Source organism: Eumetopias jubatus, unplaced genomic scaffold (assembly GCF_037043125.1).
Source record: "Eumetopias jubatus isolate StellerSeaLion01/CBP00866 unplaced genomic scaffold, mEumJub1_p1.0 scaffold_12, whole genome shotgun sequence".
In the NCBI taxonomy this organism is placed as follows: Eukaryota; Metazoa; Chordata; class Mammalia; order Carnivora; family Otariidae; genus Eumetopias; species Eumetopias jubatus.
In genome coordinates, this window is record NW_028274818.1 from 94,642,774 (window position 1) to 94,657,355 (window position 14,582).

The 14,582-nt window shown below is 46.6% G+C and overlaps 1 protein-coding gene across 3 annotated transcripts; it reads left to right on the top strand.

Annotated features, from left to right (window-relative positions):
- Positions 1-843: 843 nt before the first annotated feature.
- On the top strand, positions 844-11,749 carry FUS (FUS RNA binding protein). Of its 3 annotated transcripts, none has more exons than XM_088029099.1 (15): positions 844-916; positions 2,462-2,486; positions 2,580-2,734; positions 3,469-3,613; positions 3,835-4,025; positions 4,221-4,428; positions 6,043-6,077; positions 7,584-7,616; positions 8,706-8,812; positions 9,221-9,350; positions 9,861-9,962; positions 10,112-10,235; positions 10,569-10,669; positions 10,998-11,145; positions 11,393-11,749. In XM_088029099.1, the coding sequence occupies exons 1-15, from the start codon at positions 904-906 to the stop codon at positions 11,430-11,432; spliced, it is 1,557 nt and encodes a 518-aa protein (XP_087885225.1). In that variant the 5' UTR covers positions 844-903; the 3' UTR covers positions 11,433-11,749. The 3 variants fall into 3 exon arrangements, with proteins under 3 accessions (XP_087885225.1, XP_027965774.1, XP_027965775.1); XM_028109973.2 differs by having other exon boundaries at positions 8,709-8,812; XM_028109974.2 differs by having other exon boundaries at positions 3,472-3,613; positions 8,709-8,812.
- The last annotated feature ends 2,833 nt before the right edge of the window (positions 11,750-14,582 follow it).

Consider the following 14,582-nt stretch of genomic DNA (forward strand, 5'->3'; position numbering starts at 1 on the left):
CTCCACACTGATTCCTTGGTAGGGCTTTAGGAAAATAAAAAGCTCTTTATCAGTAAAAGGAGTAAGGAGACCCCCTAATCTAATCTCAACCCTCTCTGAGGTTCAGAGAGCCTGGGTTTTCCAGGCCCACCGCTAGTCAAAAGCAAAGCCGAGAGGGCTTGGTGGGCGATCAGTGCTGGACCAGATTAGGACCCAGGGGTCGGGGCTAAACTCCAGGTCTTCTTTTAGGTCAACCCTCACAATCCACAAATCCTGGTAGGGACCAAGGAAACGCAGCCCCGAAAGCCGACGAAGTGGAAACCAAGACGCGGGGTTTGTGCTGTCGGGGGAGGAACGTTCCAGCCAGAGAGGGAGGTTGGAGCCGGAGGGGCCAAGCGTCTGGTGCAGTAGAAGGGCAGTGGAGCGCAGGGGCTTGCCATCCTGAGTGAAAGTGGGGCCCAGTGAAAGGGGCCAGCCAGAAAGATTTCGGTTCCCGCCCTGCGACTCCCGGCTTTGACTAGAGTTGCGTCCGCAGACGCCCTGGGCCCCTCGCTCCGCCCCCAGAGGGTAATCAGACTGTACCATACCTTTATAGCGGTGGAGGTGAATCGTGGGCTAGTCCTGCAGGGCGAGTCAGAGTGCTTTGCCAAAAAAAATAGGATTACACATGTTACTTAGAAGGTTATTAGTTAATATGCTTCCCCTCTGTCTGTTAGGATCCTCTATAATCCCTGAAGAGTTGTAGGAGTCCGGCCATGCTCCCCCCCTCTCCTTTCCACATTTGGTGCGTTCCTCCGCGGTGCGTAGGCGGGGAGGCGTACATAAACCTCGACGCAGGAGGCGGGGCTGCTCAGTCCTCGAGGCGTCGGTGCTCCGTGGTGTTGGAATCTTGTTGCTTGTCGGCCTGTGCGCGCGTGCGCGGACATGGCCTCAAACGGTATGTAAGGGCGCGAGGCGGCGTTGGCGTGCCGGCCTGGGGCTTCGCTCCCTCCCAGCTGGGCTTTTGTTTTTCGGTGGGAGCTGGGCGGTGATCGCGTGTAGGGTCTTCTCGCACCACTGTGGCGGGAAGCAGCGAGAGGGGTGGAAGGAGGGAGGCGCATGTCGCCATTTTGTTTCGCTCCTCTGGCGCCTTTCGCCGGGTAGGGGGATCTTGCCTTCGCAGTCCCTTTACTTGAGATGAGATTTAAGAGGGACGCTTCTTGGTGATTTGAAACGTGAGACACAGATGGAAATGCTCGATCCCGAAGGCTTTTTTTCCCCTCGTTCCTGGCCGCGAGCTCGGGCCCGCTTTGTCGCAGTGCTGCATCCGGGCACTCGGTGCGCGCACGCGCTCTGTTGGCCCCTCCCCCCTTTCTCGCGGCGCGAACCCCCTCCCGCCTCGTGTTAGCCCTGTTTTTTGTCGCGATACCCTCCGCTGGAGACTCCGCTGCGCGCGTCCGGTGTGGGCCTCGCCCCCGGGGTCCCTCGGGAAGGGGCGGGACAGCCTGGTTCCCGCCTCGGTTGCCACGCGGCCGGGGGCGGAGGCTCGGGATCGGGGCCGTGCGCCCGCTTAACGGTTTGGGGGAGGCCCTAAGGGGTCGTCTAACGGACTTGGGACCGGGCCCGAGGGTTTTCCCGCCTAAATTTCCGCTTTCTGAGGTGGGAACCGAAAGGATCGGCCACCCGAGGCCACACCCTCTCCCGGTCCTTTGCCCTTTTCCTGCGGGGGAAGCGCCTCGTTTCCTGTCCTGAGGAGATGAGTTGATCTGACTGGTGCTCCTTCAGTGGGGCGATGTAAAAGCGCTTTCGCTATCTTTGTTTTGCCAACACTCCCCACAGCCTCGGGGAAGGCAAGGTAGATGAGAAAACGGAATCATTTAGAGCCACGGGGCTCGGGACTTGAGTACCAGTTGATTGGCCTCCCCAAGGCGAACTCTCTGATGATCCCTGTCATTTGGGTTCAGAGAGTTCTCTTGGTTACCTGACTTTGCACTAAAAGCCCATTTTGCCATTCTCCAAGATGGGGCAAGGGGTGAAGAATGCCCTCATTTGAGACGCACCTGTTCTTCGGGCCTTGGTTGAGAGATTGGGGGCCACATCCCCATCATTGCTGCCTCCAGCTTGCATTAAAATGTCCCACTTAAGTAAGTTTGTGACATTAGCTTGACTGTTGGTGATACCTTTCTACAGAGTGGGTAAATGTGTAGATTGGTGCAGTTCCTGACATCAGTTGAATTTGCAGAAAATGTAGTTTTCCCACCAAGATTCCAGTGTTTTTTTCCAATAGTAAAAATCGGGTGTTTGTAGAAGTTCGGTTTTTATTTCACTGTAAGAAAACTCGATTGTGACTTGCCAGCTTGTCCTTCCTCTCACAAGGGAATTTTTGCCTTTGTTGCAACATAGTTGATATTATCTGGAGGCCCCAGGGCCTGAGTTAAGAAATTTAATTCTATTCTACTCTCAGGGATGACTGAAGGTAATGTAATTGTATTTTCTTTTGCAGACTATACCCAACAAGCAACCCAAAGGTGAGTTGTCATTTCATGGCTTCTAGTTTGTAGAGTGGTAAGGGGTGGCTAAGGTATCTTTTCCTGATTGCACTGTTTTTTTTTTTTTCCCAGCTATGGGGCCTACCCCACCCAGCCTGGGCAGGGCTATTCCCAGCAGAGCAGTCAGCCCTATGGACAGCAGAGTTACAGTGGTTATGGCCAGTCAGCAGACACTTCAGGCTATGGCCAGAGCAGCTATGGTTCTTCTTACGGACAGACCCAGAACAGTGAGTCTCTTTTACTGGGTTACCCCGCCTCTTCCTGCTCTTTTTGAATGTAGCTTTTCTTAATCTTAAACCGTGGTGAAATGTTGAAACAGTCTTTTCCTTTAATTAGTCTGTAATCCTTAAAACTTTGTGGAGTGTGAATCTTTTCAAACAAATACTTAATTGGCTTGTAATTCTGGTTCTTTTTATTTTTGACTTTCTACCTTTCTGTTCATGCTCTCCTTTTCTCCATTTTCCCTCAGCATGACAATGAAATGTGGGGGGGGAGTATTCTGTAAAGGGCGAGTTTTAGACTTCTCATACAGGGAGGGGATGATTTGCTTTAAGATGTTTGTGTATATCATGATGATACACAAGGGGTGGAATTTGCCCTGAGATCCTGATATGTAAATAATGTGGGTTGTCTTACTTGTATTACACATCTGTGAGCAGGTTAAAATGCTGTTAATGAACAAGACTCTCCTGGGTTATGAGTTAGGATTCGTAGTAGTCCTGGAGACTGGCTTTGGGATAGGTGGGATGCGACTGGCACTCCGAAGTTGGTAGAAGTTAGATTATTAGCCTTAGGCTGGAAGGGGAAGGGCATCTTTGACCAAGATTTAAAAGATTTCCAAGCAGCTTTGACTTTTGAAGTACGGGTAGCGTTAGGTAGCACATAATGTTTTCTTCAACCTGTTCTCTGCCTTTTTTTTTTTTTTTCATAGTCTTTGGGATTTCTTTTCTTTTCTTTCTAGCAGGCTATGGCACTCAGTCAGGTCCCCAGGGATATGGCTCAACCGGTGGCTATGGCAGTAGCCAGAGTTCTCAGTCATCTTATGGGCAACAGTCCTCTTATCCTGGCTATGGCCAGCAGCCAGCTCCTAGCAGCACTTCGGGAAGGTAAGGAGTTTTGGGGGAGGGAGGCCTGGAATATGGTTAGGGCTGAAATTTGATAAGGAATGATGTGCTCAGCAACAGGAACAATTAGGAGTAATGGTGGAGGGAGGGGGGAGGAGTCTTTGAAATGGGGGTTGGGTACAGAGAATGGAATGTGCCAAACACGAAGTTTTAGACATGCTGGCATTATGATTCTGTTTTTTTTTTTTTTTCTTTTTCTTTAGTTACGGTAGTGGTTCTCAGAGCAGCGGCTACGGGCAGCCCCAGAGTGGGGGCTATGGCCAGCAGTCTACCTATAGTGGACAGCAGCCAGGCTATGGACAGCAGCAAAGCTCCTATAATCCCCCTCAAGGCTATGGACAGCAGAACCAGTACAACAGTAGCAGTGGAGGTGGTGGCGGAGGGGGTGGTGGAGGTGAGGGGTCTTCAGCTTTGTCTCATCCCTATTTTCTGTAGAGGTTTATATACACTGCTTGGCCTCTTGCCCTAAAAGGTTCTTAAAAATTTTGCTTTCTTGTTTCTTAGCTGTCTTTATTTTCATTGTCTTTTATCTTTTGGCACTGTTTAATGCCGTGTGCGTTTTTTCTTTAAAAAATTCCTTTTCTTACAGGTAACTATGGCCAAGATCAGTCCTCCATGAGTGGTGGTGGCGGCGGTTATGGCAATCAGGACCAGAGTGGTGGAGGCGGTGGCTACGGGGGAGGCCAGCAGGACCGTGGGGGCCGCGGCCGGGGCGGTGGCGGTGGTTACAACCGCAGCAGCGGTGGCTATGAACCCAGAGGTCGTGGAGGTGGCCGTGGAGGCAGAGGCGGCATGGGGTAGGTGTTCTTGTGAGCTAGGGAGTAACATCAGTGGGGAGTGTGGAGGGTTGCATGAATCTCCTTTGAAGCTCAGTTTCTTAGTGCATGGTTAGTTCTAGGAGGGCTTGGAGTTGGGGGTATTGATGGTTTCTTTGTACATCCCCATTTTTTTTTTTTTGTGAGAATTTGGGAGCCTGAACTCTCACCCACACCTCTATTGACCTCTGAATAGAGATTTGAGTACTGACATTTGTATTTCCAAAGAAAAAGGAAAAAAATACATAGGTGTATATGGATTGGGAGTCATTGATATCCTAGGCAAGAAACGTGGAAGTAAAGTTTTCTTTCTGTGCAAGGAAAACCGATGATCCCACTCCTGGTAATAGGGAAACTTGTTACATGTCTTCCCATGTGTCCTCTAAAGGAGTTGTTAATGCTTAACCTGATGACTTCAGCTTCCAGGAGTTGGCTACTCTTCCCGTATTCTGTAGTCATTTGAATCCATGAGCTTGATTTGCAGTAATTTGACTGGCAGTAATGATTTTGTGTGTGAGTTGGTTTATGGGGCTGTCTGAAGTGTGCAGACCTTTTGGACAAAATATGCTTGACAGTGGTATCCGATCTATTTGCTCCACTGTCCCCCTCCCCTGGTTACTTGTCCAGCTGGACCTTCTCTTTCTTCCCCTTCCCGCTGTAGTTGATTTGAAGTAAAACCTTAGATTTGATGTTAAAGCATTGGTCAAATCTGTTGGTAAATACGATTTGAAGGACCCTCCTCTGTCTCCCTTTGGAAAGGGGAGGAATGTCAGTGTGTTACTCCTTTTTTGGAAAAAGTAGGTTTTTTAAATGAGAGTTTGTGTATGGTAAGTATTCAGAGGTGGGTGGGGGCAATCTCAAAAACTGCACAAAAATAAGGAAAACTCTGTTGTGTGCGTGTGTTTAATGCAAAACTTTAAAAAGAAAAACAACTGTTATGTGACTGTTAACTTGCTCTGCATTTTATGTGCCACAGGTATGAAAGGTGACATTGCAAAATACTCCGCTCTTCTCGCAGTGTAGAAGGGGTGACCCCGGGGGTGGGGGGAGATCAAAAACAGCTCAGTAGTTAGGATAGGGCTTAGCTAAGTTTGTCTTGCTTTAAGGGGAAATTGCCTTTGGTTTTGACTTTTTATGGAATGGGGTTGGGTCTGCTTGCTGCTTTCAAAGCAAAAATCACAAAAGTGTGTTCAGGGCTACCCCAGCCTGGTGTGAAATGTCTTCTGGGTGAATTGGGGGTAGGGTTTTTAAACCAACTACTGGGTTGTCAACCACTCGCAACAAGAGGAAAAAACACCTGCTACATCGGAAGAACGACCAAGGAAAATGGGTCATTTTTTTTTCCAGAGGAAATAGATATATAACCTCTTAAAAGCAAAATCCTTAAAAACTGTGTCTGAGAAATTGCACACGTGTGTGTGACACGCTCAAAGGTCAGACAAGGGGTGGTCAGGAAGGGGAATGTATTTTAGTAGTCACTTGTATCTTTTTCCCAAAACACCTACCCATGTTTGGGGAATGTTAAACAAAATCAAAAAACGCCCTTTTGTAGCCGTTGGAAGCTTCATGTCCTTTCTTCTAACTTGTCTTCTCCAGCGGAAGTGACCGTGGTGGCTTCAATAAATTTGGTGGTAAGTGAACAGAGTTTCCAAAATTCCCAACTCCCAGCAATGCTTTGTCTGATTGTTCATTTGCAGATGTCTTAGCGTGTTTTAAGTGTCAAAGGTTTTGAAGTGTCCAGAACCACCTCCAGAAAGGGGTGGGGTAGAATTCCACCTGCTGCCAGATGTGTGCTAACCTGGAGGCAGGCGGGGTAAGACTCAGCAGTCGTCTGGTGCCAAATTGGTTTGACCCAGGTTAATAAGGAGTTTAGTAGGCCTCTGACAGGAGTGTTGCCACCCCTGGCACTTAGTGACCCACCATTATGAGAAACTGGAGAGTGTGTGCTGGAACACGTGGTGCCAACTTGGCTTTAGGATCCTTTTGATCACTGTGTCCAAGGCTGTGTGTGTGTGTGTGTGTGTGTGTGTGTGTGTGTGTGTGTGTGTGTGTGTGTAACAACCTCCAAATGTTTTAATTCTGGAAGGGGGATGTGAAATGCTGCCCTGCCCTGAGGATGGTGAAGTTGGTATATATTTATATATTAAATGCTGAATGGTGTCAATGCAATTCTACGTCTATGTACTTAAACTCAACTCAGATGGGCAAATAGAAACTAGCTCTGGGAAGGAAGGTGTGGACTACTACAAGAAAGGTTGGGAGCATGTGTGGCTCATGGGAAATAACCAGGTCTTAACAGCACAAACTGAATTCATGGAAAAATGGCAAATTTGAGAAGTCTCCCAGTAAGCTGGAACTTTTCTGGTTTGGTTAACTAACAAAAAGGTTTCTTGATTTGTCTCAACATTTAAAGCCAAAGGCTCGGGTTCATGACTTAGGTGTCATTGAGTGTGGGTACAACATATATGGTGAATTCAGATAAACTTTGGTCAAAGATGGTCTCTGGAAAAAAAATAGAGGCTACATTATGGAAATAAGATTTCTGGTCTGTTCCCTGGGACATGCTTTAAAAATAACAATAGTTATTATGTATGTTTTTTTATTTTTATGTGGTTGGGGAATCAACATGGTTTTAAGAATGGTTTGTAAAGATGAAATTAAAAATTGTTCCACAAGGGATAAGTGTCTTTGGTGTTAAAGTTTGGAGAAACTGGATGGATGCATATCACATTGCTGGTGGTGAGCCCATTTCTCTCTGGGGTGAGAGAATAGGGCCAAGCGATGAGTTGGTTTTGTTAACTGCAATGGGTCTCCCTCCTGACCCCCCCCAGTCTGTGCTGAGGACATTTCCCAGCCTGAGCTGGGGGCGGCAGAATTTTCTGAAGTGTGGAGTTGTCCCTGTGGGGACTCAAGTTACATACAGATCTTAAGAAAAGGGGCCTGTGTCTTCCCCAGCCCTGTCTAGGATTTTCTCTGGGCAGGCAACCCAGGACAGGGTTTGGATGAGGCTGTGAGCACTTACCTGATAATTTTGCAAGAGTTTGGATTGGTGTTAAATTTTTTCCTTGTTTGTCTCTCCGTGTTGACTAACAGCTTCTCTTTCCTTGTTTGTTTTTTTTTTTTTCATGTCACTTAAGGCCCTCGGGACCAGGGATCACGTCATGACTCTGGTGAGTCCACAGCTGGCATGAAAGAATGGCTAATGTGGTATTGGGATTTTTCTTGGCTGTTCTTTGACACTTCAGGGATCTGAAAGAGTAGGGGTAGAGGGGCGCCTGGGTGGCTCAGTTGTTAAACGTCTGCCTTCTGCTCAGGTCATGATTCCAGGTCCTGGGGTCAGCCCTGCATTGAGCTCCCTGCTCCGGGGGAAGCCTGCTTCTCTCCCCGTTTTTGCATCTGTGCGCGCGCGCGTTCTGTCAAATAAACAAATACGGTCTTTAAAAACAAAAAAGAAGAGGGGCACCTGGGTGGCTCAGTTGGTTAAGCATCTGCCTTTGGCTCAGGTCATGATCCTGGGGTCCCGGGATGGAGCCCAGCATCAAGCTCTCTGCTCAGCGGGGAGTCTGCTTCTTCCTTGCCTTCTGTGTGCTGCCTCCCTTGGCTTGTGCTCTTTCTCTGTCAGAGTAATAAATAAAATCTTAAAAAAAAAAAAAAAGAGCAAGGGTAGAGAAGAAGGAAAATGAAGGGAAGGGGGTTTAGGTGTAGTTAAAATTAGCAGTGATCTGTAAATGAATCTCTTCAATGGTTTCTTTCCCCAGCAACTTAGTAGGTCTGGGAGCATTCTGATAAGCTGCATTTCTAACAAGTCCTAGGAGATGGTGATATATTTCTTTGTGGACATGTTCTGGTACTGCTGATTTAAAGCAGTGGATTTTAACAACGGGGATCGTGACCAAATTAGTAACGCAAGAGACCCATAAAGGGAAGGATTTAGTCTCTCTTGGTTGTGTGTTGGGTTTTAGTGTAAAAGTTTTTTACCTTGGGTCGTCAGTTGGGAAAATTGACACACACTGGTGTACTTACTATGTGATCTTAGGCAATGAACTCCTGAGCCCTGGTTTCTTTTGGATAGTAACACATTTCAAAGGATAGTTGTAAAACTAAATTTAAATTTGTGAAATGGCTAGCATACAGGCACTCAAATAATAGAAGGGAGATGGATTTCTTTCATTTGACCTTAAATCAGATTGGTTTCTTATCCAGTATTGTTTTTACCTTTGCTGGTTTTCTTCAAATTCACTTTGTTGTTGTTGTTCAAGCAGAACAGGATAATTCAGACAACAACACCATCTTCGTGCAAGGCTTGGGCGAAAATGTTACAATTGAGTCTGTGGCTGATTACTTCAAGCAGATTGGTATCATTAAGGTACTGTGGAACATGGTGTTTTCTTTTGTGTCAGTGCTGCAGGCTTTTGGATTTCGTACATTAGTAAAAATAAAATGGTTAGCTTAATCTGTTGAGGAAAGAACATTAGATGTTGCTATTTTCTAAAGGAAAGCACATCTTCACACAGAAAGGCACAGTTGATAAAGAAGGGAGTGTCCTAAGCTTTTGAATTTGAGTTTTATATTCTTTGGTTTTATTGGTCAACATTGAAGTGAGAGATCATTGTAATGACTTTAATTCAAGTTATACGTGAGATATAGGAAACAGTAACTGGGAGGAGAGGAGCTGAAATAAGGTTATGATAAACCTCAGGTTTTTGAGAAGGAAGGTGGAATGTGGGTGGTGCTATCTTGTAGGACTCACGTTATCTCATGTTGCTTTTTTCAGACAAATAAGAAAACAGGACAGCCCATGATTAATCTGTACACAGACAGGGAAACGGGCAAGCTGAAGGGAGAGGCAACAGTGTCGTTTGATGACCCACCTTCTGCTAAAGCAGCTATTGACTGGTTTGATGGTATGTATGGGGAGGGAGGCTGGTGTGGGGGTGGGTGGGATAGGGCAACTAGCCTTGGGAAACAGGTTACATTTTGAAGGTTCCTTTTACGTTTTCCAACAGTTTTTATTTGCTACTTTAGTGTATACACTTGACCATTTAACAACACGGGGGTTTAGGGCCGCCCAACCCCTGTGCAGTTACAAATCTGCATATAACTTGACTTCCCCAAAACTCAGTCATTCGCCTACTTTTGACTGGAAGCCTTATTGATGAGTCAATAAACATGTGTTTTGTATATTGAATGTTAAGACGTTTTTAAGAAAATTTAACGTGCTGTGCTCTATTGAAAAAAATATGCATGTAAGTTCTAGCCCATGTTCAAGGGTAAACTGTTGTCTTTGGCTTCTACGTCTTCTGATTACAAACTTTTTCAGGAAGGTGTAGAGTCTTCTCTTGATTGTACCAAACTTGCTTTTGGATCCACAATTCTTAATAAAAGGTCTCTTTATATCTTTTTTATTGCATTAGGTAAAGAATTCTCTGGGAATCCCATCAAGGTCTCATTTGCTACTCGGCGAGCAGACTTCAATCGGGGTGGTGGCAATGGTCGTGGAGGCCGAGGGCGAGGAGGTGAGCAGCTACGTGCTGCTGCCGGTATAAAGAGGCGACGGGTAGAGTAAGGAGAGGGGGAGGGATGGTAAGGGCTTGTGTAGGAAAAGGTTAGGTTTAGGCTAAGCAAACTTGTAAGGGGAGCAGACCCATATTTCTGTCTTCACTAGGACCCATGGGCCGTGGAGGCTATGGAGGTGGTGGCAGTGGTGGTGGTGGCCGGGGAGGATTCCCTAGTGGAGGAGGTGGTGGTGGCGGCCAGCAGCGAGCTGGTGACTGGAAGTGTCCTAATCCGTGAGTGAAACTTTTTTTCTTAGTCCTTTAAATGTGTGCTGTTTGGTACAGTGGCAGAGTTGGGAGGTTTTCTAAACGGATGGTCAAGGTCACACTGTGATGGGGACAGATTTGGCTGAGAGCTTACCTAATTAAGGTGGTTACAGTGGGAAAGGTACTTGACTGGGTTCAGTAATCTGTAGTTTCTGTTCTTGGTTCTGCTGAGAAGCCTCTTTTGCCTTTCTGAGGCCCCCGTTTCCTCACTGTTACCTTTAAGGTCACTGGAATCTTCTCCTACGTCTTGGTCTTGTTTACTCCCAGCCTTCCAAACTAATTTTCTTTCTTTTTTCTCAGTATATGTGAGAACATGAATTTCTCTTGGAGGAATGAATGCAACCAATGTAAGGCCCCTAAACCAGATGGCCCAGGAGGGGGACCGGGAGGCTCTCATATGGGTAAGAAGGGACAGAGCTGGTAATAAAGGAGTTGGGACCACAAAGCCCCCCCTTTTAATGTTTTGTTTATTTATTATAGGCGGGGGGTGGGGGAAGGAGGAAGGGGCAGGGACAAGCTGACTCCACGCTTGGTGTCCGTGATCAGTGTGGAGCTCGAAGCAGGGCTCCATCTCAAAACCCTCCCTGACCTGACTGAAACCAAGAATCGGATGCTTTAACTGACTGAGCCACCCAGGTGCCCCAGAAAGCCTTTAACTTTAAGCAGGGAGGTTAGAGGGAAGGTAGGGATTTGGGGGGTATATGACCTATCCTATTTCTTATGCCCTAGGGGGTAACTATGGAGATGATCGTCGTGGTGGCAGAGGAGGCTATGATCGGGGCGGCTACCGAGGCCGAGGCGGGGACCGTGGGGGCTTCCGAGGGGGCCGGGGTGGTGGGGACAGAGGTGGCTTTGGCCCTGGCAAGATGGACTCCAGGTAAGAGTCTTAAGATTGAAATACATTTTGAGGGCTTGATTGGAAACCTGAGATTATAACCATAGTGTGGGGTATGGAAGGAGGGGTGGGAGGATTATCTTGGAGAACGAATCTGTAGATCCACATTTACATTCTATCCTTATGAAGACGAGACCTTTCCTGGGGTTGGGTTAGCAGGGGAAGATTTTGGGGGTTGGGTGGGTGGAGAGGTTGGCAACTCAGACCTAATAGATACTCTCTTTTGCAGGGGTGAGCACAGACAGGATCGCAGGGAGAGGCCGTATTAGCTTGGCTCCTGAGGTTCTGCAACAGCTTTTCTTCTTGTACCCAGTGTTACCCTCATTATTTTGTAACCTTTCAACTCCTGATCACCCACGGGTTTTTTGTGTCGGACTATGTAATTGTAACCATACCTCTGGTTCCCATTAAAAACCATCGTTTTAGTTAAATTTTTTCCTCTTCCCCCTCTTCACTCCACTGGAGGATTGATATCTGGGTCAGGAATGTGGGGAGTTTTTTTCTTTCAGATCATCCTGCCTAGCAGGAACTGGAATAATTTGTTCCTGCTTAGCAGGAACTGGAATAAAGTGTTTGATACTTGGTCCAGGGGAGAAAAAGTCAAGTGGCATCTTTGAAAGTAGAGATTAAAACTTTTCTGTCATGGCAAAAATTGGATGTATGAATGGGGTAAGTGAAGAACATGTGGTGTCATGACTGTGGCCCCAAATATGTTCAACTATGTGCGAGTTTGTCTTTTACCACGTTTATTTACATGTTGGTCTTAGTTTTTTATTCTATCAGTTTTACCTTTAAGATTCTTGGCTCTTTTGACACCTCTCTAAGGGCGGGGCTCACATAAATTAGATTGGCTTTTGGGGCAGTTTTCAGATTGGCCAGCACACATAGCTAGCCAAAGCGGGTCTTTGGGACCTTTAGGAAGGAGTGTGTACCTATTTCATGGCAGAGGTTCTGTGGCCTCACTCACTCACTCACTTTACAGGCAGAAGATGGAATGCATGGGTTATTTGGCTCTCAGAATCAGAAAATGGTAGAGCCAAGATTGAGGCCTAGTCTTAGGACTTAATTTTCATTTCTTAGCATTTTCATTCTGAAATCATTGTTCTTAAGGGGGCAAACTTCTATCCCAAAACCTTCGTTTGCTTAGGTCTTACGAGGATGCGAAGTTTGAGGGAAGAGGGTTGGGAATGAATTGATGGTAAGAAGAGAAGGTTTGCTGGGAAAGGAAGGTAGAGGTAGCTCCTTCTATTTCAAGGTGAGCGCCCCTCCGCCCGTTTTCCTGAAGGTGGGCATGGGTCGATAGGTGCTATGAGGAGACAGTGTGTCACCTTCGTATCCTGCCTCGACTCAGGGCTGACATCTGGTATTTTGAGATTTTAGGCTGGAGCCTTAATTGGTGGTGGATGGCCCTCCATTTTCAAAGGAGGGTGTTGGGAGATAAGAGAAAGGGTAAGGGCCACTGAGTTAAAATCTTAGTTATTTCCCCTCTACTTTACCATATGTGTTTCCTGACCCCCAAAACTTTTTTTTCCCCCAGCTCTCAAGTCTGAGTTTAGAAGACTTGTTTTACCTGTCAATGAGTTGTTGAGCATGAATTTTAGTTAACACAGAACTAAAAATCAGAGCAACAGCAAAAGTATTTTGCTGTCAGAAGCATAGCTTGTGGAGTTCCTGGGACGACTCTTTGGGAAGTGCTTTCCTCTGTTGAAAGTTGTCAAGTATGTTGAAGGGTGTTCTCTAGAGAAGGATGCTTCATCAAATCTGGTTGTGAGGCAGGGAAGGGATTGCCTTGTCAAAAGAAATCGTTGCTTTACTCTCCCTACTCTGGGGGGTGCTCAGTAACCAAGAATAGGTTGAAAATGGCTGAGGTTCTCCCAGGTAATCCTTTGGTTTGGCTATTGAGTTTGGTACGTGTGAGAAGCCTCTTCTAGAGCCTAAGGCTGTGGCAGTGGTGTGATCAAGCTGCCTTTATATTTCTTTGATCTGCTATTTCTTTGATCTGTTCGCTTAAGTGATTGGTTTAATAACCTGATCCATATCTCTGAGAAGTTTGTTTCTGCTTCACGTAATAGAGTTCCAGTGTTAGGGTTCAGTTCTGGCTCCTGGATCCCTTCTGCAAGGGGTGAAGGAGGTTGGAGCTCCTTGCGAGCTTGAGACTGACTTGGGACTTGTTAGTATTACAATCTTACATCCTTAAAAGGGCTTGGTGATGGCCTTGCTCTTTTTTTTTTTTTTTTTAAGATTTTGAGAGCAGGAGAGCCAAGAGCATGAGCAGGGGGAGGGGCAGAGGGAGAGGGAGGCCAGCAGATTCCCCCAGAGTGGGGAATAGGGAAAGAAAAATAGGGTCCCAGGTGTCGGACTAGTGGGTGGATCCAGTTTGGGGGTTTTTCCAGGACAGTGGGTGAAGATGGAAATACCAGCAGAGGGAATTGGTTGGTTTGGTTCCAAGCAGCTTGCTCTGGTTGCAGGCGCATTGGTGAGAAAACATAAGAGACCCATGGGGTTTTGGAATTTGGACTCTCTCTGTTCTTTGCATTCCCTTGTAATAACCTGGCCAGCACTAACTATTCCTGCTATTCCTGCCCAGTTTTTCCAGATTATTTCCTTCCTTTGAGCTTTCAGTACTTAGCCTCTTTCCTCTTTATTATTTTAAAAGTTTTGTTTTGTTTTATTTTTTTAATTTTTTTAAAGATTTTATTTATTTATTCATGAGAGAGAGAGTCTCGAAGCAGAGGGAGAAGCAGGCTCCCAAGGAGCAGGGAGCCCGATGCGGGACTCGATCCCAGGATCCTGGGATCATGACCTGAGCTGAAGGCAGACGCTTAACCATCTGAGCGACCCAGGTGCCCTAAAAGTTTTATTTTTAAGTAATCTCTATACCCATTGTGGGGCCTTGAGTCCCTATGCATCAGGAGTCACATGCTCTTCTGACTGAGCCAGCCAGGTGTGCTTCTCATCTCTTGCTTTCTATTTTGAAATAATTTTAGACTTTGAAGAATTACTTAATCAATTTATTATTATTTTTAAAGATTTTATTTGTTGGAGAGAGAGAGGGAATACAAGCAGGGGGAGTGGGAGAGGGAGAAGCAGGCTCCCAAGGAGCAGGGAGCCCGATGCGGGACTCGATCCCAGGACCCAGGGATCATGACCTGAGCCGAAGGCAGACACTTAACGACTGAGCCACCCAGGCACCCCTTATTTTTAAATGTTTTATTTATTTGGGGGGGAGAGAGCATGGCGGCGGAGGGGAGGGCCAGAGGGAGAAGCTGACTCCATGTTGAGCAGGGAACTTCATGTAGGACTTGATGCCAGAACTCCAGGATCATAACCTGAGCTGAAGGCAGTCGCTTAATCAACTGAGCCACCCAGGAGCTCTGTTTATTAAATTTATTAAAAATTGTCTCATTCACCTCTCTCAT